Here is a 25,863-nt window from a genome sequence, read left to right as displayed (position 1 = left end):
TTTTGCAGATTTTCGGTGGCATTTTTTGTCCAATTTGGGCTGTTTTGTTTGAAGGTATAGCAAATTAAAATCACATATCTTGAGAAGAGGATGTTCTAACGAAAAAAAAAACCCCACAACTCTTCTCTGGTTGTTGAATAGGTTTATTAAAGTGTACCATTCGTACCTTCTCGATCATTTTTTTTCTCTCAAAGCAGTTATTCACCTCCATCATTCGCGCAGGATATTTTTGCTCAATAAATATTCACTACTCAAACGTGCAAAAATAAGTCAAATAAACCCTTCTTAACGAAATGAAAACCGAGATCTTCCGTCGCAACCGGTGTCTCGGTGACGGTGACGGATCGATCACCTTCCGCGAGTCCGGCCGCGTCCCGACGGTTGACGGATTCGACGCGGCCATCCATCTGCTCGGGAACCGGTTCGATTGTTTCAGCCTCAGCCGCCGCAACTCCGCGACCCTCAAAGGCTTCCCATTTTCATGCTAATGGTGGAACCGATGAAGCAAATGGATTCGCCAAGGGTTCCCCGTTCACTCGGGAATCATCGAATCATTTCGGAGAGGGTCCAAAAAAAAACGTCCAAAAACCACCCCAAAATTGTTGTACACACTTCCATCGTCGCACCCAAAATGCCCAAGCAGCAGGCTTGTTAGCAGGCCGTGTACTTTATGCGTGAAAAAAGCGCTTTTTTGCGGCTTGAGTAGCATAAATCAAACAGTGCCCCTCGCTGCGGGTGTTCGATCGTGCTCCACCTGTGGGCTACCTGGAACGAGAAACCGGGGGAAGGTTCTTGCGAGAGGCTAGAACACACCAAACCAACGTGATCTATTTGACATTTCCGCTTTCGGTTGAGGTGCGGCGTCGATATGCCTATTTGGGTGCATGATTTATGAAACGCGCCGCCATTGTTTGGTTTAGGATTTATGTGGCGCTAATTCCGGTGCGTGTCATACATGGGAAGCTTGTTAGAATTCGACACAAAATCCTACCAAACGAGCAAGGCGAACGAATGATTCATACACCGGTTCATACGGGGCTCAAAGATAAGAGAGCGAAAGTAAAATGTTAACGAAACGAACACACACACACATTCAGGTCTATAGCTGGTGCTGTTTTGAGTTTAGATAAACCGGATCACCTTCGAATAGTTATTTGCATAGTGCGGGCGGAAGAAAGCCCCCAAATTGAAAGCTCTCCTGGGCCAGTAAAACAAACAACGAAACCCGCGCGCGCTGCCCCGGAAAGGCTCGATCGATTGGCTGGCCGGGAAAGGAAAGTCCACCCGGGATGGGATTAACGGTGGTGAAGGAATAGGAGAACGAGAGAAAAAACGAAAAACTAGGAATTGTTCGCTTTCTTTCATCAGAAAAAAAATCAAAAAAAAAAAAAGAAACACCCGCTCAGATGCCGATCGCACAGCTGGCAGGTCAAACAGTGGGATGACGAAAATGGGCAACCGAAATCAAACATGCTAATGGATTTCCAATGTCCCCCACTCGGTGGCGGCTACCATTATTACTTCACACCTGATACAGGAGGTGCGCTTTCCGGTCCGCGCGGGAGATCGCGTTTGTGGTGGGCGCCGTTTTTTTTTTTTAGTTTCAAAATCACAGGACGCGTTTTGTGTGCCTTTTTTTCAGACGCCGTTTCGATTTTTTTTCATCTGTTGTTTGGTTTTATCTCCACCCGAAAAAGGGTACCTGATACTTTTCGCTTCCGTTTGCATGCATGCTTCCGAGATAGGCCGGGGTGCATATTTTAACGAAACCGAAAAAATAATGTATTGGGATTATTTTAGGTTATTTTTTTTTTGACCGGGGAAGGAAAACGAATCCACGGCTCGAGCGTGGTTTAGAATTGGGCCTGGGAATGTTTCACTAGCGTTTTTTTTTTCGGATCCTCCATTAGCACCATGCTGTCAAAGAGGAAACGGAATGGGAAACGAATGCAACCCGAACGAATATTAAATGCTACCGAATGTGAAACACTAGACTAGACGCCACTTTGGAAGCTAAACTTGGGTGAAATCGAGTCCGCATTTGAGATGGTTTGGTAATGAGATTACGCATAAGCTTTCCTTTCACAGCTGACCGCAATTTAAATATTTCCTACAAACGATCGACGTGATTTGTATTGTATTTTTCGAAAATTCGCCATAAATTAGCAACCTTAAACCTCTGTGGGGAGCTTCCAATTAGCTCGAACATATAAGCGTACATATTTCTTAAAATGAATTAATTTTCGTATAAAATGATGTTAGGCCGTAATACCTTTTTTGCATTACAGGTTTTGTAGCACATATTTTCAATTTCATGCCTAATTCATTTTTTAAATGCTCGTTGAAACCACGTTAGCAAAGCTAAAGTTGTTGCTATGGAAACTGCATTATAAAAATAGGTTAAAAAAAACATGGAAGCTCATGATGAACTGTAATCACTTAGCTTGTGGTGTTTATCATTACAAATTTGTTTCGTTGGTATGTTTTTTGTTTTATCTTCCTCCCGGGAATGTTCCAACTTCTACACAACGAGTAAGCAGGATTGCACGATTATTCGCGTTACAATCTCCGTCGCATGCTGGAAACAACCACCACCGAATAATCGTCGTTTAATATAAGCCCTCCAGCTACGGTCCCCCGTTGGGTGATGCTTCGGGCATGTCGTTTACTTCCCGTATGTTCAAAGACTGGTCATCATTTACCGCCAACCGACCGTAAAAATAGAGCAGAAGCATATTTCACGCAATTGCCCCTCCGCTTTCCGGAACCCGTGCCCTTTCCGTTTCGCCCACCACTAATGATCGTTTGTTTTCTCTCTCCCTTTCTTGCATTGGTTATTTTTCCTAGCAAAGTATTTCCGTTCCGTGACCACACAACATCGACCAGGACGGGCGATGCGAAACGGGATCCGGCCGCACCCCGACCCCAGACATGCATAATGAGCCCACCCTACAGCCAGCGAGGGAGAAACCACTCCCGACCACCACAGACACCAGCATCGCACCCGCCAACGCCACCGGCGTCGCCAACGGACACGGCCCGGTACCGGTAAGTACCCACGAACCATTAACGGGGGGCCGAGCGATCCTTCTTTCCATCCACCCAGGCCCTGAGCTGGCCGGAAGAAGCATCCCTTGCATTTAATAATGGCCACATTTCGCCACGGGGAAACCCTAGCGCTAGCAACCAGACGATCGCGGCTTTTTTGACAGCAAAACGTGCGGCCTAATGAACGCGGGGCCATCGCTCCGCTGTTGGGTTGGCCACCGGTGGGAAATCGATCGCGCTTTCCCGCCGAGCGCGGTCACCCGCAGGCGGCCTTTTTTTTTTGGATGGGGAGCGGTAATTTTTCAGCAAAAATCGATTACGCAATCGCATTCCAACCAAAGCCCAAGCGCGGCCACTTGCTTCTTTGGGTTTCAAAAACCCGCTCGATCATCGCCGCTGGTCAATCGTTTTGAAGCGTTTTGTTGGCGATTTAACGCCACCGAAGCAGGGGGCGGAGGCCCTTTGAAAATGGGGTTCGTCGCGTTGAGTCTTTCGTGTTCGAACTGGGGTGGAAAGGAATGAATGTTCTTTCCTTCGTTGACAGACGCAAACGAAAAAGAAGCCCACCGAAATCACCGTGATTCCGTGCTCTGTTTGTCGCTGACGCTTGTTGGAATTTTTGGTTAGCGATCGCGTGCGCGTGTCTCACCGGAAAAGAATGCTGTAACGCCAGCATTCCCGCGCGAGCAGGTCGAGATTAAGCTCGTTCTTTTTTGTTTTGTTTTGTGTGTGTGTAGTCTGTTCTTTTAACACAACCCGCGTGAAGCACACGCAGCGCGCGAATGCTCCCCAAAAAGCGAATCCACGATCTCCGCAAGCATGATGATGAAAGCGACGGGGCACACATGGAGCGAAATAAATTCTTTTCCCTTCCCGAGCCAGCGTGCGAGCGTGGAGAAGATCGCATTTCAAAACCCCCCCCCCCCCCCCGGACACCCGTTTTCTAGCCTCTAGCGGAAAGACAAGCCGAGATCGCGATGAGATGCGATGCGATGAGATCGGAGGGAAAAGAATAATCAAACAAACCACATTACGCATAACCGTTCATCACCGTTGAAGGTGTATGAATGTTGCGATGATTAAATAAATTAAAATACTATTCACCCGCGACGTCCTGGTTGGCCCTCATGTGCGATCAACAACAAGCGCTGGCGTGACATCCGAGTCGCACACGTTAGTGCACGGGTTTATGTCGGCACTAGTTGATTAATGTTGGGTTTGTGTGTGAGTGTGTTTTTTTTGTTCCACCCCAACCCTTACGCACTCGGGAAAGTCTAGTGGCATCCACCGAGATCGTCAGATCTGCGATCGTGCGAATGGTGGTCGGTTTGTGATGGGATCGCTCCGGATTTATGACAAACACACGTACACACCGAGAAACCCCCCACAATGCAGTGTCATTGTTTCGAGCGATGCTTATCACTCGCGGTATTGCGGCGTTTAAACGAGCCGAACATTGGTTTAGCTAAGCCCTAACACGGCGCTTTCCGTGCGAGCGCGTGGTGAGTGGGACCGTTTTTGTTTTTATCTCATCACATGTGTAGCTGTTCGGGCATGACGGATCTGAAGCCCACATACAGCTTCTGAACGGTGAGCTTTCAGTGCGTACTCCGGTGGTTTATTGCACTTAAGTTGCCGTTTATGGTGAGGCTGAAACAATAACTGAATTCATCTCATTTATGTCGAAACAATATGCTAAAGCGCGTGTGACGATGGGAAGCAGTTTTTGTTTGCCTTTTCATTAAATTACTTTTTATTGATACAATATTAGCTAAAGGACAGTGGAAACGAATAGGAAATGACGTCCATTTATCTTCGGGAATGGCTTCCATTTAGATGAAGATCACTCGCGAACAGTAACATAACGCAACAAGTCAACAGCTGGAAGTGTTATTTGATGCAGATTAATGCTGGGCAGCAAAAATCCCATCCTTCTTAGTGGACAAATGGAACGAAAACTGAAGCAAGAAAGCTTCTACCACGTGAAATAGCGATCATTTACATGGGTGGAATTCCGTATTTCAACCTCATTTTGTTTAGCTCGTTTAGGGTCGATAGCTACCTTTTGATTTGAAACATAAAAGCGTATTTCGTTGACGCAATTAAACGGATATCTCAAACATTCGAACAGGCACTTGACCACGCGTTCACGCTAGCACATCGTTAAATGAGATAATTTATAGCCAAACCTAGCACGCCCTACTAATTACACCACCGCCTGCGAGGCCGCCCGATACTTTCAGCTCCCCCCCAAAACGTCATGTAACCGATTACGGATGTCGTGTTTTGTTGGCGTTTTGCTTGCATTCCGCCGGCCCCACACACGAGCTTATTGATCGTGTATCGCGTATCGAAGACATGGGTTCGCTTTAACGCGCTGTGCCTCCGTATCGTTCTCCACAATCTCGAACCGCTTAGTACCGACCGATCTTGTGGCTGCCCACCGCCTTCTGTTGGCTTCTGTTTATCGTAGCGTTGAGCGCACCGAAAAAGGCAAACCTATTGGGGAGGTTGTTCCTAATTTATCGGCACGCCAAGTCCGCTCGGGCAGCCCAGGCTGGCCACTCGCTGCTGAAGGAAGGCAATTTTTCGGTAGCCACCGGCGAGGCTAAAATCAAACATCAACTGAATGGCCGTTAGTTTCCTCCCTCGGCCCACTGCTTTGCGTGCCGAATAGGCGAGCTTTAAAATTAGTGCCCGCCTAGGGTGTGTGTGTGTGAGCTAGTGCACGAAACGGTTCTTCCGATGTTGTGGCTTGAAAGTTGTGTTGGGATTCCTTCATTCATATTTCAATGTTTCGTCGATGGAAAATATGCTGCTAAATCGAACCGAAATTGAGCTTTCGTCGACTCAAGCCACATAACATCAAGCCAGAGGGAGAGAGAGAGATAGAGAGAGAGCGAAAAAGGGAGAGAATTTGAGTACGTGTATGCTTTTAAAAACGAAGCCCCGAATTGCGCCTCACCCGGTGGAGTAGAATTATTTTGATTCGGAATAACTCTCCCATCATCAGCCAACTCTCCACGCGAGCCACTCGAGCTCAGGACGCACATTCTTGTGGCCACCACGTCGCACCATGCGAGCTTTTCACACGCTCACACCCGGGAACCGCACGTCAACACTTCAGGAGCCCAGCAGCCGCCCCGGACCAGTGCGGAGGTGTTTATTTAATAACCTCATTCATCAAAATGTGGAGCACTTTTTCGACCGTTCGCTGCGGTCAAATCCCGCCAAAGTCCCGTTCGGTCGGGGCGTGCTGCCCAGTGGGAGGTCAGATTTATCCACCGCCACCAGCGCTTCCACATCACGGTTCGTCGCTTGATCGATCGTTGAAATCGTTCGTACCATTCGCATTCGCCAGGCGGTCGACGATTGGTGGAGAGTCCTCGCGGCCCACTCGATCGGATGAACAGTGATAAAACCATCGGTCGAAGGCTACTGTTTGTGTAACGGACTGGCCCTTTTTTTTATTTATTCTTCCTCGTTATTTTGTAACCGATTTAACCCTCCCCTAGCAGAAGTAGCGCTCTTCCCGAGTGAACCGGATTAAGGCAATCCAGGTGGGGATGATGTTAAAATCATGTCCGTTTTTAATGGCGCATATTTATCAACCCAAACCAGGGCGGCAGGGAATGGCCGCGTGTTACAGTGAAATTATCATTTATCATTTATACCGAGCGATTAACGCAAGGCGGCAGCGCTTCCCAATCGACTGGTTCGATAGATCGCTTGGAGTGAATTCAATCAAGCGTTATTCGCTTCGAACACGCCACACGGGAGCAGGGCGTATTTAATTCGATCTTTTAAAACCCGCTTTCCTCAGTAGGCGAGCCAGCTTTCTTTGGGTTTTTTTTTATTTATTTTATTTTTTTGTTTCTCCTTACCTTGGGAACCGTTCCACTAATCCCATTGGAATGGGGTGAACAATTATCACTTGCTTTGCCGCTCCCGCGTCACATTTGTTATCAGATGCAGACGACGACAGGCAGGCATGCGTGTTGCGGTGCCATGGAAAACCGCACGTCCCGGCTTCCAGCTGCCGTGACACCTGATTCCCGTGCCAACGGTGCCGCTGCTGCATTGTTGCACGCTGCCGACAGCGATCCTCACGCCAAAACGCGCCAAAGACAGCTGTTCCGATCAACCGCGCTATGCGCGCTGATGTGTGTAGATGTACGCCGGCACATGCAATTGTTTTCCACCTCTTACGGGGTTGCGGAAAAGCCACGCAAAAAGCAGCACAACGCGGTAACGCAAGTTGAAGCCCTTTTTTTTTTGCGCGCGCGTGTAAGCTTGAAAAACGGCCTCGATTAGCACAAACGAGCTCTCGTTCCATCGCGATAGAAAGAGAGAGGTATGTAGAACGACCCACTCCTACGGGATGCTGCCCGTTAGACCTGAGGGCTTTTCATATTTTGGCTCCCTCCCCCAAGCCATTGGAGCCGACTTTAATCTTATCGCGCGTGTTTCGGAGCTCGATCGGAAGCTTTTAGCGTTGGCGATGGCGTCGGGAAAGCGATGGCGGTATTTAATCAAGGGCTCGCGGTCCAACAACGCGCGCGCCCGGCAACAATGTGTATGAGCGTTGCGTGGTCGGGGGAAACAAATAACATTTTAAATTGAATTTTGCTTACCTTTACCGCCTGAGCGCAAGGAGGCCTCCGACTTCCCAAATGGTGGTTTGTATGCATTCCCGTCCTGTAAAAGCGTTCGCTTTCGGATCTCCATCGGATGGGGCAAAAGAATGCGATTATTTACTGCGTGGCACAGAAAGGGGTAAAGGTTCGCGAAATGAAAATGGGACTGCCGGGAAGTAACCGACCTGATGGCGGCGGAATGATTTTGGGACGGTTTATTGGGCCTTCGATTTTTGGTTTAACCCACGCAGCGACTTATCGAATTTGAACAAAATCATTGTTATTGGAGGGAGTCTAGAGAGTAGGAATTTAATAATGATAAATTCTGATTGAATTCTATTGAACATTATCTTTTGTTTCTTATAATAATCTAAATATCTGCTATAGATAAAGAGGAACTTGAACTTTATTTGAGAGCTATCAAATACTATGCTTTAAAACGGTTCAACTTTAGTACCTTTCACCTTGCGCAGTAAGTCAAATGAAGCTAATCTCATGTTAATTTTGTTCACCAAACCAATATTTCCGATCGTACGTATCAATGATATCATCGTTCATGATCTTAATACCCTACACAGCAGAAAAACCCTTGCGAAATGTCTGCCTCTAAGCTGCCTTTTCATTGGTTTCCAAGGATTCCGAGGTCCGTCCTTTTTCGACCTACCCTCCCATAATTTGATTGCCTGCAGTGCAACCATATTGCTCCACCATTCGAACACCCCCGGTTTGCGTTCATTTACGCTCCATCGTACAAGCGAAAATGAATCGAAACAATGGCCCCGTGGGCGACGCACACCAGCGCGTTTTGGGTGGCTTCGGTCCATTTGAATGACACAATGACCTCTTGCGGAATGTCATCGTCGTCGTCCACCTTTCCCCGGGGAGCTTGTTCCACTCGCTCCGTCCGCTTCGGCCTCGGGTCAAACGAATTTTCTTCGCACACACACACACACCCCACGATCGTTTTGCCTTCACTTCCAAAAACCCTCCCAAAGACCACAAAGGAAGGAAGCAAAAGTACAGAGAAACACCAACGAACAGCTTCTCGAAGCAGCAAAAAAACAGGGCTCTTCGTTCGCAAACCTCCCAGAGCGGAATCGTGCGTGGAAATGAGGCAACTTCCCGTTTGACGTTTCCGTGCTTTTTTTTTTCAATTCCATTGCATTTCCCACCTCCAGCCCGTGGTGGAAAGTCGTGCACTTATCACACCACCTTTTAGTTAGATTCCATTTAATGGATGGATTAGTTTTATTAAACTGCTTCCAGCAGCCAGCGGAAACGTGGATCCGAAAAGGAAGGAACTCGTGCACTTAACTCAGGCATTTCACCTTCTCGGGATGGGGAAGCGAGCAAAGCAAAAAAAAAAGACGCACACACAAAATAAAATAAAATAAAACACTCTCCGTCGCGAATGACAATCACGATGCTGCTGCTGCGGCAGGCCGAGCGCACACGTTGACGTGAGTGGTTTTTCATCACTGGCCCGCCGTTTTTCCCTCCGGGGTTGGTGGGCGTCTCGTGGGGAGAGATGAACGCCACGGAAAGCCCCCTTTCCGAGCCGGATGGAGCGGTTAACAAAGCGCGAACTGCAAGCGGAAATCGTCAAGCGTCGTCGAGATAGAGGCTTCTCAGTTTTTCTGAAAAAAACACACACAGCGCAACATAAAACGTGCGTCGCTAATCTTTGCTCACCCACGGGCATTTGTGGGTGGGGTTTCTAGTTTTTTTTTTCTGCGATGTGGTTTTTTGCTGCAATACCTCGGTACTTGGAAATGGAACCCATCTGGAGACGGATTTTTCCTCCGAGGGACGGGCGAAACCGCAGGTTTTGCACCATTCCAAAGGTACAGCGTTCGTTGAATGCACATTGCTACGAAATGGGCGGATGTCAGTGGCCTTCCTAAGCCTGTGGAGGATGTGGTTTGATTCAAACCCATTAAGAATGTTTATTTATCGGCTGATTTGTATTTTAATGCTACTAATTTTGACCTGATAATACAGGGGATTAAAATGAATTGCAATTCTATCCTGTTTCTAAACCTACTTCAGGTTCTGTGGTGGCTTAAAACACCGTAAAATAACATCAATTCCTCGCTTCAATGCCATGGTTTTCTCCCTAGACCTATAACTCTGAGGCTTACACGTCCTTTCTGAAGTAGAACACGCAATTAAGCTGTGGCATTAACATCGCATCAAAAAATGCCGTCCCTTTGGCGGCGTAACGGCGAGCGAACCAACAGCGCACGGACCTCAGCCTAAAGCGAATCCCCAAAAGGGTTCGACTACACGAAAAACGTGTGTCTTTTCTCGATCCAAGGCGAGCAGGTGGTTCATTTGCATCGGAATTACCAACCACAGCTGTCGCGATCACACGCTGGCGACTGTTTAAACGTTGTTTGACAAAGTATTGCCAAGCTCTCGAGTAAGGGCTGATAATAATGATGGTGTCGAAGAATAACAACACCTCTACAGCGTTACCCATTTCGAGGTCCACGTGGCCTTGCCCGCGTGTGTAACGGTAAAAGTGCGCAAAGTGCTACACGCTCGCGCCCGACCAATTAGTCACCATTGGCGGCATCTGGGGCGGAAGATGATTGGGTGCATCCATCATTATCATAATTCGATCGGACTTTCTCCACCCGGTCTCTGGCGAGGGAAAGAAAGTCCCATTGCGAAACGGAGAAAAAAAAAACGCCACCAGAACAAGTCCTTCCAAGGCGCCCGTGGGCAGCTGGAAAACAATCGAACAAAAGCACAACTGTTCGCCAAAAGCGCGATCACAAAGCGGTGCCTCACAAGCGATGCCAAATATTTGCTCGCGCGAACTGAACGAAAGACTTCAACGCCGGTCCAAACAAGCGACGAACCCCGAACATGGGCGAACGCCGGATTGAGATGTGTGGGATTTTTCGTGTGGCTTTCGTGGCTGGTTTTTTTTTGAGGTGTGTGGTTTTTTTTTTTCTTCTTTACTCTACCCTGCCCTCCACAGTTGTGATAATCAACAGACAAACAATGAAAAGTAAACCCCCGCTTTCGCTCTCCTTTCTCTTGGGGGACCGATTCATTCCCGCCCTAAAAAGACGCAGTCCCAAACGAGCCCAAATGTAGGTCGCGCAAGATTCGTTGGCTTACGTTGCATTTGTTTGCCAGCTTCACCTCTGGGAGGCACTGGGAGCTTTTTGGATGGCATTATAATTATTATTTGTGTAAGAAAATTAGGAAGAAAATCATCATACCGCGCGTGAAGGTGTCCTTCATTTGTGTTGTAAATTGGCCTCGGCAGATACCTCGGCAAAGATGCTGTGAGAAGAGTTGTGAGTGAGTGCTTCAGGCGCACGCCGAGCTCTTTAAGACGCCAATCTTAATTTTCCCATTCCTCATGGCTACAAATTTGAGACGATGTTCGCGCCAAGGTCTGGTCAATTTTATTTCCCGGTGCCTTTTCCGATGAATACACACAACTCCCATTCACAAGTGCGCGCCTCGGCCTTTTTAATTTGCGAACCCCCGCGAAACGAGCGGTCCCGTTCGCGATTACCCGGTTGGAGGATTAAAACCAACGTAACGAAATTATTACCGGCTCGGTCCCCTTGAAGGTACCGCCGCCGGACATTCGGCAAGGTTACATTTTAATCTTCGGCGCGTTCTGATGACGATTCTGTCGAACCTCACAATTCACTTACCCGCGGCTCGCGTATAAGAAGCCGGAAAAACGGTCCCCATTGTTTTGTGGGGTTCGGGAAAAATGGGTTTTCCCCCTGTTTTTTTTTTTACTTGTCGTGTTTTTTTTTGTTTGGAAGGGAAAAAAAATCAACCGCCCGACTGGCTTGACCGAGCCAGTCGTTTGCTATTTGGCAGATATTATCTATAATTACGGATGAATGCGAATGCGCTCGCGCCCACGGTGGATTTTCCTTCTTCTTTCCATTGTTTCTCTCTCACTCCGCACCTCGAATGGAATCTGCAAACGTCCGGTTGTGAGGGGGGGGAGAGGTGTGCTGGGAATTAATTTTCCCATTCTCACCGAAAAAAAAGGGCCACCTTCTCGCACCGAAATAAATTGGTTTTTCCAAGCCAAGAGGGACCAAACTGGCGTGTAACGAAAATAATAACAAACGAAACGGAACAGTTACCTTCCCCCTCCCGTTCTCCGGGGGAACTCGGTTCTGCCTTCCTCCCTCCCCCCTGGGATCTCCTTTCCTTTGCGATCGGTGGAATAATAGCATAAAATATGGGTGTCATCTTGGACTCATTAATTGCAACCCACCGTTGCGATCGCGAAGATCGCTTCGAGATAGCATTCATACGCTCTCTCTCTTTCTCTCTCTCTCTCTCTCTCTCTCTCTCTTTCTCTCTCTCGCTGCTCACAATGCTACACGATCGTTACATCGCTGACCACCACCAGCACCGTCGGTTTACGAGACAAATGGGAGTGCTTTTTCGCAAATGGGCAGTGCATTTGCATCCATCAGACACGTTGCAAGGGATGATGCACACCCCGTGGAAAGGGGCAATTACGGGCGCCCGAGAGTCATGGGGGAACTTTAGCACCCTCATTTGGTTACGTTTGTTTTTAAACGCTCTTCTTTCCCTCTCCCCACAAGAAAACATAAGCATTATTTTGGCAATTAGCGTTATTGTGGCAGCCGTTGAAAGGGAGCTGTGATTTAATAACGCTCCTGTAGCTGCCATTACACTTGCGCTTTTGATACATTGCACCAACTCTGGTTGGCTATAAATAATGGCATATTTTTTTTGTCTTGGCTTAGATCTCCCGATCGGCTTTTTCCTTGGGGTTTTGGGTTTTTTTTTCTCTCTCCACAAAACACCACCCGATTCACGCTGGAACAGAGCGAACATATTGCGATCGCGGTTTAATGCGGCTTTGAGTCTGATCAACCTGATTGTCCTGTGATTTATCGCGACATCGTGTTTAGCTCAGCTGGACATCTGGTTACGTTCACCTGCGTTCGGTGCGGCATTGATTTATTGGAGTTTAATTACGTCTGTCACCTTCGGTCGCCTAACTGTCGGTTTCAAACACGCGTATTGCGTCACCGCCTTTTAGACCAACGCTCGTTCCAACGACGAGTGATAATTTTAATCGCTTAATGGCAGAAAACTGACCCGATAGGAAGTCCTCCACCGACGCCGGTTCGCGTGTCCTTTGGTGGAAATGGACGAAAAAAAATCGCCCTCTGCGTGACGGCACGTAATTAAGCCACTTACAACGGCAGAAAACACGACCTACCGTTCCTCGAGATGAAGATCCCGCAACGCACTCGGTATGCTAATGCATGCCCGTTTGGCCCCCTTTTCGTTTGGGACCTTCTCGTGCCGACGCCCGCGTCCGGATAAATTACACTCATCATACGTTTTCACGCCCGGTCGCGCAAAACGAGAAGAGGGAAAACGATCTCGCGGTGTCTCGAGGATCGAGAATCGGGACGTCCGTAGGGTGATAAAAATACATCGCGTGAATGGGGTGGGGGGGGGTGATAAAACTGCACCCCGAAACCGGATTTGTGCTCGATGCACGCAAATCACCACCGGACTTGGGAGGCAAATTCCGGAATAGTATTGCACCGCCTGTGGAGAAGCGTCTCTGGAACTAGTTCATTCGGGAATATAGTGTGATTGGAGCTGGGTGTTTTATAGTCAGGGTGGGTTTTTTTTTATTAGAGCGGCAGCCCTTGCGGTGAGATTAAATGCTGCAGGCTTGCTTGCGCAGCTTTATTGCCGCATTTTATATGAGCATGAAGACACAATCTCGCCCAGAAGGTTGGATTGACTGCCGGATTGTCGAGCACATTTTTAGCGCGTGTAGCGGTACACAGTTGGATGGGTTTCTCGGATCCGTCAGCGTACGGAATCGGGCAGCTGTAAAGCCGCTCGGTGGGAAATTCGATCTCTCAGCTCGGTATATTTGATGGAAAATGGAGTTGAAGCAACCACGAGCAGAAGCGCGCTCTGGAGCAAGATTAAGGCTGACGTGTGGAAATGTGAAGCATGATTTATCTGTTTCAATTTGTTTTCATTTGCTCACACACAAGGCACACTAAAACGCGTTTAATAAACCTTTAGGTAAATTATCATACAATTATTTCGATTACATTTAATTACAAATAGTCACAATTTGTCCAACAACCTCGTATACTTCACCTCATATATATTCCACTGTTCAATGCCAAAGCCTCGAGCTTCGAGTGCTTGGCTCATGATCATGACAAAGCATATCTCGTGCCACTCCACCTTCAGTGCCCATAACGTTCCACCGGAAGCAATTCTCGAAGCACGCCACTCTGCCGTATGCATATTGCTTTATTTTATTGCCACAAAACGGCGCGACAAAACCGTCACGGAAAGACTTATGCCTTTCAAACAAAGCCCACGATCACGACGCCGCTGGGTGGGTAAGGAATAAAGCAGCGAAATAAAAAAAAAATACATCCCTATGTGCACCAAGAAAGTACATTACCATTCTTCCTTCCCGTGCAGCGACGAGCCCACACACTTTCACCACGCCCGGGAAAGAAAGGAGACTTTTTTTTCTTTTTGCAGCAGCCTTTTATTAGCTGCTGCACCCACGGTTTCGTGGTGGAAGGAAGAAATGCACCTCGATCTCGGTGATCGAGTGCGTTCGAAAAAAACCCGTGTTCCATCCTCCAGGGACGAAAGAGAGGACCTTCCTTCAGCTCGTCGGTGAGCGATAAGTGAGTGATCAAGGGAAATTATTAAATTCCAACTCGATTTTCGTGCACAAACAATCGAGCTGAGCGAATCGGCACCAGCCACCAGCCACCATCATCATCATCATCATCGAGGACGGTTTCTTCTCTTTGGAGGCAACGGCTCGCTGTAAGGCTCATTTGCATTCCTTGCTGTCTGTGCAAACCTTTTTTTTGTTGTTGTTTGAGCTCCTCCTAAGGGCACTCTGCAGAAGCGAGGCTCTTGGCGTGAACGAACGGGGGAAAAAATGGCACGTAAAGTTCCGCAGAGGCGAACGAGCTGGTTTTTTTTGCTAATTTAAAACACATCCTTTAATGGTTCTATTTTCATGTTGATGTTTAGTTTGCGGTATTTGGTTGGATTCAAACTTTAGTTTTTCTCGCAATCGATTTCGGTGCAATTGCAACACATGATTGTTCCGTTCGATTCGGCTTGTTGCACTTCCTGATGTATTTCTATCCTCTTGTCTCATCGAACGTTTACCCAGAGACGGGCCTATTTTTCATACCCTTTCAAAAAAAAAAAAGACTCCCTATAGGTGACGCCTCTATGGTGCCCCATTGTCGCCGTTGGCGACGGTTGCGCGGTGGGATATTAGAACGATGATGGTTTTTGCTTATTGCCCGATCGTGACTCAAGCGTTTGCATCGTTCGAACCGGCGGAAAAAGCGCTCAAGCAACACAGAAAAAGCCATTACGGCTTTGCGGGACAGGGTTCCGCATAGAAGGGTTCGATCGGAAGGAAAACGATCCACCACAGGAGGGAGCGAGATGATCTCTTCCTGTCCGTGCGTGGGTGCCACATGCTGAAGGGAGGCATATTTAGGTTTCATTTTAGAATTCGTCATTTAAAACCCCTATACGAACGGCGTCAGCTTGAACACATATGCGTCAAAACGTGCGTTTCGTGTGCTTTTATTCCATGCGTCCACCTTCTCGATCACCTCAACTCACGATCACCCGCCATTGTATCGGAAGGGCACAAAAAAATCGTTATGCTATGGTAGAAGTCTGACACGCGCGTCTCGCCACAGGAGGTTGAGACCAGGGGGCTAATAATTTACGCGATTTACTTGTGGATTTCTTGGCGTCACCCGGCTGATCGTGCAGTCATCATTTGCCAACCGTTCCCGTACAGGGTGCCAGGCTGTGGGAATGGAACAGAAGGCGAAAAATGGATCGCCATTTGACGTCTTTTTGCTCAGCCCTGGAGCACGTTAAACAATGCATTTACCCATGGCGCACGCTACGGCGAATGGTGCTTCAATGTCCTCGGGGCTGCTCCAGAGTAGCGTTATATTTTTTCCCTCTTTTGATCCTCAGAATGGTCACAGGCGAATGAATCATTTCTGGTGGCCTTCGTATTATTCGTGCGCGGAAGCGCCTGAAAGCATGCAACCCGCATAACATCGATTCGTGAAGTAAACAGATAAATTGAATTCAATTGCAGAAAATCCGCTACCCTTAATTGCAATGAGGATAATATTTTCATAATGAACTATTTTCGTTATTAAACTAGCAAGGAGTAGATGAAAAATTTAATGAAGCACACAATTGCATCTCCATTATTAGCACGGATAATCGAAACTCGCCACCCGAAACGCCCTCTCCCATTTCGTCGTACGCTTTTTGCTATCCTTCCACGACCGCTAATTAATTCTTTCATTACATTCCGCCGCAGGAAAACACGAACCGGACACCGCTCCACGAGGCGGCGGCCGGCGGGGACGAGGCGAAGGTGGAATCCCTCCTGGCCGCCGGTGCCGATCGGAACGCGAAGGAATCAGTGGTAAGATGCCGCGAATCCCGGTGCATTATCCAGCCTCCCGTAATGAGCCTTTTTTTTTCTTTGTCTCTTTTTTTTGCGCTTTTCCCTATCACCTTCTGGCGTTTTAGCACGGCAATTCACCCCTTCATGAAGCCTCCTGGAAGGGATACAGCCGGTGTGTGAAGCTCCTGTGCGCCCTGCCCAAATCGAAAGCTCCCGGTGGTGGGTCGAAGGGTCTTTCCATCGATCTTCTGAAGGACGCGACGAAGATCAAGCACGCCCTGCACGACACCAAGGGAGCCCTGCATAGTGCGCTTTTGGGTACGCGTAATTTTGGTGGCTTTTCCGCGCTACATCTGGCCGCTCAAAATGGCCACAACCAGAGCTGCCGGGAGATTCTGCTCGCTGGGGCTGATCCTGATGTGCAGAATAACGTGAGTGTATTCGAGCCGTTTCATTCTCGTGGCATGGTTTTCATTACCAATGGGTACTTTTTTTTCTCTCTCATTTTTCTTCTCTTAGTATGGCGATACCCCGCTGCACACTGCCTGCCGGTACGGACACGCCGGAGCCATCCGGATTCTCCTTTCGGCCAAGTGTGACGTCGAGCGGATCAACCTGAACGGTGACACGGCGCTGCATATTGCGTGTGCGATGGGACGACGGAAGCTAACACGCATTCTGCTCGAGTCCGGTTGCCGGCAAGACACCAAAAATGCGCAGGTAAGAGCGCTTAGCGTTCTTGTGGTGGATGCAAAATTGCACCCACGATTGGGATGGTGCGAGGTTACACGAAAAATCTCTGCTTAATGCCAGGCGGTTAAAATAAATGGCCTGCTTCGGTTTAATAAAAAAACAATGCAGCAAGCAGCCATCGTGAGTCGCCATGGCGAACTCGTAGCCATTGCGTTTTTTTCTTCTCTAACGATTGGTTTTGGTGGCCGACGAAAGCCTCCATGTATCGCCAAACCAATAATAAGGAAGAGCAATAATCACCTAGCTTATCAGCAGAAAACGGTAGATCACTCGCGCGAGAACGAGAGCGTGAACAAACAATTTGTTGGTTAGAAGAGGGAAAGAAAATAGTCCCGCTTCGCGTATATAAGCAACCTCTTCAACGCATCGGCTCCTGTTACTAGTACCAGGCTTTAGGTGTCGCCGGTGTGTGCAAAATTCGAGCGAGAAAGTTTGTTTTTGCACGCCGTCCCCTCCTTTTCTGCTTTGCGAACACTCCAACATCCCCGCGGAGAGTATATAAGCGATTAAGAGAAGGATGGTACGTTTGCGGGCGTTAGAGAAGCGCAGCACACTGTCGCTGCGAGAGAACTGTCGCACTATGTGGCTGTGCGAGCCACACGGTGGACATAATCGAATGTTGATTTTGTTCTGCGTTGATTTGTATCACACTGTCTTGTAACATGCTGATACTCATAATAAACGGCAAGCTTCGTATTTTACGTATCATGTTTCATTGTTTTTTGGCAAGCAACTGCAAGTTTTACGCTATTTTTGTGTCATCCCATGTGATGGATTTTGACCGTGTTTTATTCCACTGTGCGTCGATCGCGCCAAAGCGAGACGGAACGATGTTGCGAAAACAACCGACCACGTGGGCGGGGCCCCGAGAGCGTGACGGGAACAATTTCGCACGGTTGCCAGAGTGAGAGGCAAGATTGGTACCAGCCGCGTGCAATCGGTCGGTAAAAGCAACCTCCTCGGATGCATGCTCTCCTATTAGAAATGCCTTTTGCGGCGGTCGAAATTTTGAATCGAAAATCGCAGGGTTCGCAGCGCGATCGCGGTGTCATCGATTGGTGTGATATGAAATTATATGTTTCGGGGTGAAATAAATGCATTCAAAGAAGGGTTTGTTTTAATGATTCGTTTTATTTATTATCCATCATATAATAGCATGTAAATCACATAATTTGTGGGTTGTTTTCTTTCATTTCCAGGACGAAACGGCCCGGGATATTGCGCAGCGCAAGAACCTGGTCGAGATCATCAACATCCTCAACACGCCCGTCGACCTTTCGGCGAGGCGATCACGCGAACGATCCAGCAGCAGCTCGCAACACCACCGCAACCGGCCTGAGACCCTCAACGGAGGACACCAGCAAAACGGTGGCCCCAAGGACGGTGAGCGCCGTTCACGCAGCAAGGACGAACCGAAGGACGTACGCAAATCGGGACGACGCAGCAATTCCAACGACGAAACGGCAGCAGCAGCAGCCGCAACCCGTGCGGATGCCATCGATCCGAAACACTGGTCCCCGTACGGGTGCCATTACTTCCCGGATCCACGGAATTTTCCCTCCCCTAAGCTGGAAACGCTTCCGAAGGAACCGCTCGGGAACGGCGAGCAGTACTTCCTGGATCTGGCCGGTAACATACGGAAGGGTCCGGTCGGTGTCGGCAACACCTGCTATTGTGCGCCGTTCTTCAAGCACCTGGAGCAGCGGATGAACCAAAACCGCCGCAGCATCCGGAAGTACGTGCACCGGGCGACGGAGAAGCTGGACAGCCGGATGACGGCACTGGCCATGCGTACCGACGATCAGATCGAGGAGCTTACCAAGTGAGTGCTCAACCCCGTGCGGAGGTCCTTTGCTCCTTGCACGTTATCTCACTCCCTCGTCTCGCTCTCTCTCGCTCTCTCTCTCTCTCTCTTCCAGATCAATGATAGCAAGCCGGGTGCAGTGTGAGAACAAGCGGCTTCACCTGGAGCAGTGGCTGAAGCGGGGCATCGCGGAACGCTCGACGACGACGGCCACCTCGGGTGGGGGGCTCGAGCACAGCAACAGCAAGACCAAAAAGGACGAAGCGAACGCGAACACGCTCACGCGTTGTCGCAGCCTCGAGCTGCTGGATGATCACGGTGGTGGTGCGTTACTTCGTCCCGGTGAACCCGTTTCCGGTGGCATCGATGCGCTTGATGGCCAGCTTCGCAAGTCCTCCACACCCACGCGGCCACTGTTTTCGCGCAGCATCGACTTCCTGGACACGACCGCCGTCAACGATGATGAAGGCGACGAGGATGATACCGATCTTGGTCACCGGCGAGTGCACCGGAAGCACCAGCAGCAACAGGAACTCGAGAGCCATCTTCGGTTACTCCAATACGCCTCGGCAGCGGCAGCCGCCTCCGGTGGGCATCAATCGGATGCACTCGAAAGCTCCAACAACTCCAACATGAAGAACCACTCGGAGTCGGGCCAAACGCCCCCCATACCGGAAGGGGTTGGAGTGGGTGGTGGACGGATACCGCGACGGCCTCGTTCCTCTTCCATGTCCGGTCGGGATAGTTACTCGTACTCGTCCGACACCAACAAGGATAACGATCGGGAGAAACCTCCATCAGGTCGGCCGGAGAACGGGATCGGTGGTGGTGTGAAAGCGCTGAAGAAAAGGCCACTCTCCTCCACACCCACATCGTCGGCCATCTCGTCGGGAGCTGGCGGTGGTGGTGGCGGTGGTGGAGGTGGCGGCGGGACGTCCAAAAGCGAGAAAGCCAAAGTGACCGAGCGGCTCGAGGAGCTGTTGAGCAAAACGAAAAAGATCCTCGAGCTTGAGAAGATGACGAAGGGACCAGCGGTTGTTGGTGGAGGGTCATCGCCCCACCATCATCACCACCCGCACCAGCTTACGCCACCCACCGACAACCGGTACATTCTGGCGCTGGACAAACTGCGGGACATCCATCATTTCGAGCCATCGACGGGAACAACCAGCGGTGTGGGAGGAAAGCCACTCGGCCGTCACTCGACGTCCCGCGATTCACCCGGGTATGACATCGCGCAGGAGATGGAAAAAATCACCAAATCTCTGCTACCGGCCGCACCGGTTTCACCTGAGATCGCAAAGGACATCACGACACGCAAGGAGCGCCCGACGAGCGTGTTATTTGCCCAAACCTTCCATCAACAGCAGCAGCTACAGCAACAACAGCAGCAGCAGCAACATCACCATCACGCACATCTGCATCGCCGGACGACACCGCAAGGATCTTCGCCCCTTTCGACGACACCACTCTCGACCATGTCCCCAAGTTCGTCATTGCTCGGTGGACAAACGGCACCTCCACGTGGTTCACCGTTCGGGGGTGATGCGCAACATCTCGCGTCCACCAACTTCATGGAGGAACCGGTGGTGCAAACGGACGAACACAGCAACCCAGCGGTGGCCGCATTGGGTGCCATGATGAATGGGTTCTACTCGAACAGCTGCTTCGAGGATGGGCTACCGAGTTCCTCCAACACGACCGTCCGATCGGTTTCCGCGGCACGTTCACGTCCACAGGAGGATGAGGATGACGATGAGGATGCCGATGACGATGATGAGGAAGTGGTGCATGTCCAAAGGGACACCAAGGACGGGGAGGACGATGACGAAGAAGATGATGACGATGATGATGACGATGAGGATCAGGAAGACGGTAATGGTGGTGAGGATGGCAGCGACGTTTCAGACCGGTGTGATCTATCGGCGATGGCGAATCTGGCCGAGTTGAAGGAGCTCAAGAGCCGCATCCTTAATGGGACGAACTGGCGCAGCCAGGTGTTGCAGAAGAGCGTCCAGGAGTTGCTGCGAAGTAGTGAAGGAGCTGACGCACCCGCTCAGGACGAAGAATCCACCGGAGCAGGAGAACCGAACCGCGTGAAGTACATCATCTCGAAGCTGCAACAGGGCACGAGTTCCGGTGAGATGGATGTCCGGACGCAACACCTTGTCCCACCGATGGCACGATGTGAGGACTTTTCCGACAGCAGCAGCGAGGACGAGGAGGATGATGAACCGGAGCGTCCACCCGGCGATGAGCAGGACGATGACGAGGACGATGATGAAGAGTGTGTCGATGGACCGCCACTACCCGTGAATGGGTTGCAGGTTCCCGGACCGGAAAAACCATCCGAGATCGGCATCGGTACTGCGAGGAGTCTTATCCAGTTGTACGAGCAGTCGTCATCGGCTGGTGGTGCCATCGGGAAGCCACCCGCACCTGCACCAGGATCCTTCTCGAACGTGCCCAAGGATGCGTACTTCCACGAGCTGCCACCACGGAAGCTGCTGCCGGCACCGGAACTCTCCTCGATGTCAGGATTCGCGTCACGGGTTCATCAAACCGCACGTAGCCGCAATCCGCTACCGTCGTACCTTCTTCAGGAGGGAGCCAGCGAGCTGTTCCAGCAGCCACCGACGACGGGAATCCACGAACAAGGATCGGCTGTCTCGATGGGGCAGCATCACCAGCAGGCTTACTTGGATGAGATGCAGCTTCATCCGCACCACCGCTCAGGGACGTCACTCAGCAGTTCCTACCCGATCCCGGCCGATGGGTTTCTGCCACCGGTAGGCCTCCCGGGAACCTCGAATCATCAACATCATCACCATCAGCACAACAACCACAGCAGCCAGCTGCAGTTGCAGGAGCGGTTACTGTCCACGCGGAAGTACATCAATCCTCCATCGGCAGTTTCGCTCGCAAGCACGGGAACGCCTTCACCCGAATTTCCGCTGTACCATCACCAACAGCAGCAGCAGCAGCAGCAACAGCAGGCCGGAACTCCACCAGCTCCGTACGGTTCTGCCGGAACAGCCTCCGTCATCGGGGGACACTCGCACGCAATGATGACGATGATGGCCGCAGCAGCTGCAGCAGCCGCCGCCGCAGGACGAAAATCCGCTGATCAGCTGTCCTCGAACGGGGAGGATTCCGGATACGTTAGCGGGAAGGTCAGCGAAATCCACATCCCGAGTGGTGGAGCCAGTCCGCTCCTGTCCGCTGCAGCCAGCAATGTCCTGATCATTCCACCGCCTGCTTCATCCTCACCGAAGCATTTCCTTCCGTACGGCCATCATCATCACGCGGGGTTAGGACACCATCACCGAATCGGACCGCCAGTCTCCTCCGTGCACGGTAGCGTCGTTACGGCGATTATTCCACCACCGATCGGCACTGGGGCACCTCCGGCAGGACTTCATCCGACGGCGGGTCAAACCACCGCTCAGCTACACGCGGCCGTTGAGCAGAAACAGCAGGCCCTTTACAAGCTTGGCGCTTCTAGCCTCGTGTAGGAAGCGTTCGCGAATCTATTGTACATCCCGTAGCACCTTAAGAACGGAACAATGGGAGACAACAAGGGTTTTCCCACTTGCTCCCAGGCGTACTAAATTATTATCCCTGATCCGCTCCCTTTTTTTCCCTAGCATGTAAGTAGCGCCCATATTCCCCCTTCGTTGTGTAATCTGTTACTCGAGCGCGTGTGTTTGTTTTGTCGTTTTACGGAGCGAATGCAGAGACAAATAAAGCCTACGTTTAGTACGAAACTCTACGCTGCTGTGTTGTGGTCTATTTCTTTCTCTACCCTTAGGGTCATCATCAGGTTGAAGGGGTGGAGTCGCAAGAACAAGCGCACTTGTTGAGATACATTTTCGTTTAATACTAACAGGCGGTTTTTGTGGGGCATAGGAAAGGAATAGGATTTTTTCTAACCAAATAAATTACCGGCTTCGAAATGGAAGCGAAAATTTCACACCCTTTCCGTTGCTTTCTTAGCTGGTGCGAACATTCACGATAGATGGCTTGAGTGGGTAAGTTTCCTTAGACAGCAATTTCCTCACATCGGCTAACTATTGCAGCGGTGCTGATGTTTATCCCATGGAGAGGTTAAATTTTGGACGATTACAGACATGTACCTGTCACGTACCTGTACAACACTCCAGTGTAGATCCGTATCATCGACATATCCGTGGAGCTCGATAGGCTTGTAGAATCCACGAAGTATCCGCTGCTTTCCTGCTAAATCACTTCACGATCACTTCAGAAAAGTCTGCTAAGCACGGTGAGCCTCCTAGTGCGCCTTTTAGTAAAAAAATCTGTACAGTTGCGTAATTTTGGAATCCTCTCTGATAGTTTCGAATTGATTAATTTATCAAACGGTCTAGTATATCTTTAAGAATAGGTGAACATTTCTCTCTTTTCCCTTTTCACTCTCTACCTTCGTGCGTTCTCCTCCAGTGGATAATGGTGCGAGAATTCGCTTCCAGGCGAAGAAATTATAATCGTTTTGGAAAAGTGGTTCTAAATTTACTGAATTTACATCGATCTGCTACTACCTAGACACTCTCTCTTTCTCTCTGTCTCTCCCTCTACTTGCCTTTCCCTTTCTCTCTTATATCGTACACATAACTCTAATTCATCATTAATCATAATCTATCTTTCGAAGCAAGCCGGGAAATGGATGGTTTCGTACATCGTGACTTTTTCCGCCCGTTCGCATTGATTGCGTTCTATATAAAAAATTATCTTCTGTACACTGCATTTTGGCGCCTCGTGCTCATTCGTGAGGAAATCGACTACAAATCGCGTAACACTTTAGATACTTAATGCAATACTTTAGAAAAAGAAATCCAAAACAAAAATATACATCGGTGTACGGGGAGGGAAACGAAAAAGGAACTTTCCTATACGAGGTTTACCCATTCGTAACTGGCCGCTCTCGGCCGAGCGAGAGCGCGAACTAGCGGCATGCTAATTTAACCCTAAAATCCTAACGAGCCTTCGATTACTATTCACTGCTAACTCCTAGCTCCTGTATGTACGTCACTTTGCGTCGGTTTCCGGCAACTCTGGCACTGATTGCACGGTTACAGCCCTATATTGTGTGTTGTGTGTGTGTGTGTGTGCATAAGTTGTCCCTTGCGGTGTTCCGATTTTACGACGTGAGCGGCGCGATGCCAACCTGGCGCGGATCGGCACCAGGTCCCGATTGCGTGTCGAGATTCTTCAGCAGCATCGTCAGCCAGTGCTTGGTGGATTTGTCCTCCTGCAGGCAAGCCGTGAACGTGCCGTCCCGCAGCTGATCCGGCAGACACTGCCGGAGTGCTTCCCGGGCACTGAAATCGAACAGTTTTCGTGTAATACAAAAAGTTGGTGATAACGGACCGTACAGGCTACTTACCGTGGGTTATCCGAGAGCCGTAGATAGCAACGGACGACGTGCTTCAGCAAGCGAGCCGACGGTTCCTTAGAGAGCGATATCACCATTTTGCCCTGCAAACATTAAAACATAAACTCAACGCTCACAGCCTAATTCTCGGTTGCCGCTTCCCGGGTGTACATACCAGGATGATAGCCACGTGCGAGAACCGATCGTACGTGTGGCAGATGTACGACAGGCCGCTGTCATCGAGCAGAATCTTCTGCAGAATGAAGGTGGCCACCGTTTTGCTCAGCTCCGATCCCGCCTCCATGATGCGAAGGCACAGCGGAATGATCTCCGTCGTCAGCAGAAACGTAATCACTTCCTGCTCGTCCGTCTAAGAATAGAAGATAATATATAGGAATGAAGACATTGCGCTAGGTGCCGAAATAATCCTCCCATCGCTTACCTTTACCAGTGCCCCGATCACACCGAGCGACGTCAAACGGAGGTACTCGAACGGACGTGTCTTCGAGGTGGTGTGCAGGAACGGATACAGGAACAGCGGTATGTGCGCGGATAGGAACGCCGAGCGGGTTTCCGGATGGGACGCGACACATTGCAACAAGGCTAGCGCATTGCACACCCGGTTCGATTGATGCGCCGTCAGCGTGGCCGGGTTGATCGAGGGGTAAATGTTGATGATTTCCTGCAGCAACGCCGCGGTCGTACCGAAACTGTGCCACAGCATCGGTGCCAGGTCGGGTACGGTTTCACGCTTTTTGCTCAGCTCCAGTAACGCAGTTTCACGCGATTCCGGGTTCGACAGTTCGTTTATCCACTGGAACACCTTCTCCTTGTGGGAAGCCATTTGTTGCTGCAAAATAGCAGCCTGCTGTACGGCGGCCATGACGAATGGAATACGCTAGCACACGGAAGGGCACAGGTACGCGGTGGTGAAAGAGTTAGCTCTAAGACGCGTTTCGGTATTACGCACTTTTATAAAGTGACACAATGTAGAACCAAAAGCTCAAATTCACCACGTATTAAAGCTGGTACACTTCGGAAAAAGACAATTCTGGCTACTCTTTGCAAGCGGACGCAAAAAACACGGCAATGATACTGCTTCTTATTCTTCTTCGTATGACGAAGCAAAATGCTTTTATATTAGAGGAAATCGGCTAACTACTAGGTATATTTAAAGTTCTTTCGCAACTTTGATGCGGTTTATATCTATTTCAGCAAGGGGGTAAACAATTCACCTTAAATTTATCGGCGAAAAACTATCTTAAAATCTCGCTCAACAAAAGCACCTTCCAAAACAATTGCCCGCACAAACACACAGCCTCTCACATGGCTTGACAAATGTCAGATCTGACACGTGTGTTAAGGGTTTACTTTTTAAAAATCCTTGCCGTCAAATCGATGGCCGTTAGCTGGATCATACGTGTTCCACAAACCTTATAAATAATATTAAACCATTTTTTTAATAACAAATTCATCCCCTTTTGTATAGATAATTTCCTGAAAGTAGTCCTATCAGATCCCTATGCAAAGGTGAGCAAATGGAAGTGAAAATGAAGCATGCCGATAAATTTCAACGTATTTTGAGGATGTAATGCTAAATAAACTAGATAATGCTAAAGTAAAACTTAATCTAATGTTCCGCATCGTAGACAGAGTGCTTTATTTTATATCTAATTCACGCAGGTATGTTATACGCGTTGGCAGTGAGGGAAGGCTGTATCATAATAGTCGC

The 25,863-nt window shown here is 49.5% G+C and overlaps 2 protein-coding genes across 2 annotated transcripts; one reads left to right on the top strand and one right to left on the bottom strand.

The window, feature by feature from the left end:
• Positions 1-2,931: 2,931 nt before the first annotated feature.
• Positions 2,932-22,490, top strand: LOC128730443 (uncharacterized). Its single transcript, XM_053823488.1, has 6 exons — positions 2,932-3,048; positions 16,096-16,203; positions 16,311-16,616; positions 16,705-16,905; positions 18,138-18,760; positions 18,858-22,490. The coding sequence occupies exons 1-6, from the start codon at positions 2,932-2,934 to the stop codon at positions 22,255-22,257; spliced, it is 4,755 nt and encodes a 1,584-aa protein (XP_053679463.1). The 3' UTR covers positions 22,258-22,490.
• An 826-nt stretch (positions 22,491-23,316) lies between these two features.
• On the bottom strand, positions 23,317-25,014 carry LOC128731148 (CCR4-NOT transcription complex subunit 9). Its single transcript, XM_053824285.1, has 4 exons — positions 24,574-25,014; positions 24,307-24,501; positions 24,144-24,235; positions 23,317-24,078 (listed from the first exon to the last, which is right to left on the bottom strand). Exons 1-4 carry the CDS (start codon positions 25,012-25,014, stop codon positions 23,898-23,900), a joined length of 909 nt encoding a protein of 302 aa, XP_053680260.1. The 3' UTR covers positions 23,317-23,897.
• Positions 25,015-25,863: the final 849 nt, after the last annotated feature.

Source organism: Anopheles nili, chromosome 2 (assembly GCF_943737925.1).
Source record: "Anopheles nili chromosome 2, idAnoNiliSN_F5_01, whole genome shotgun sequence".
NCBI classification, from domain to species: domain Eukaryota; kingdom Metazoa; phylum Arthropoda; class Insecta; order Diptera; family Culicidae; genus Anopheles; species Anopheles nili.
The sequence above is the reverse complement of the archived record's forward strand: the minus strand, read 5'-3'. Positions and strand labels throughout refer to the sequence as shown.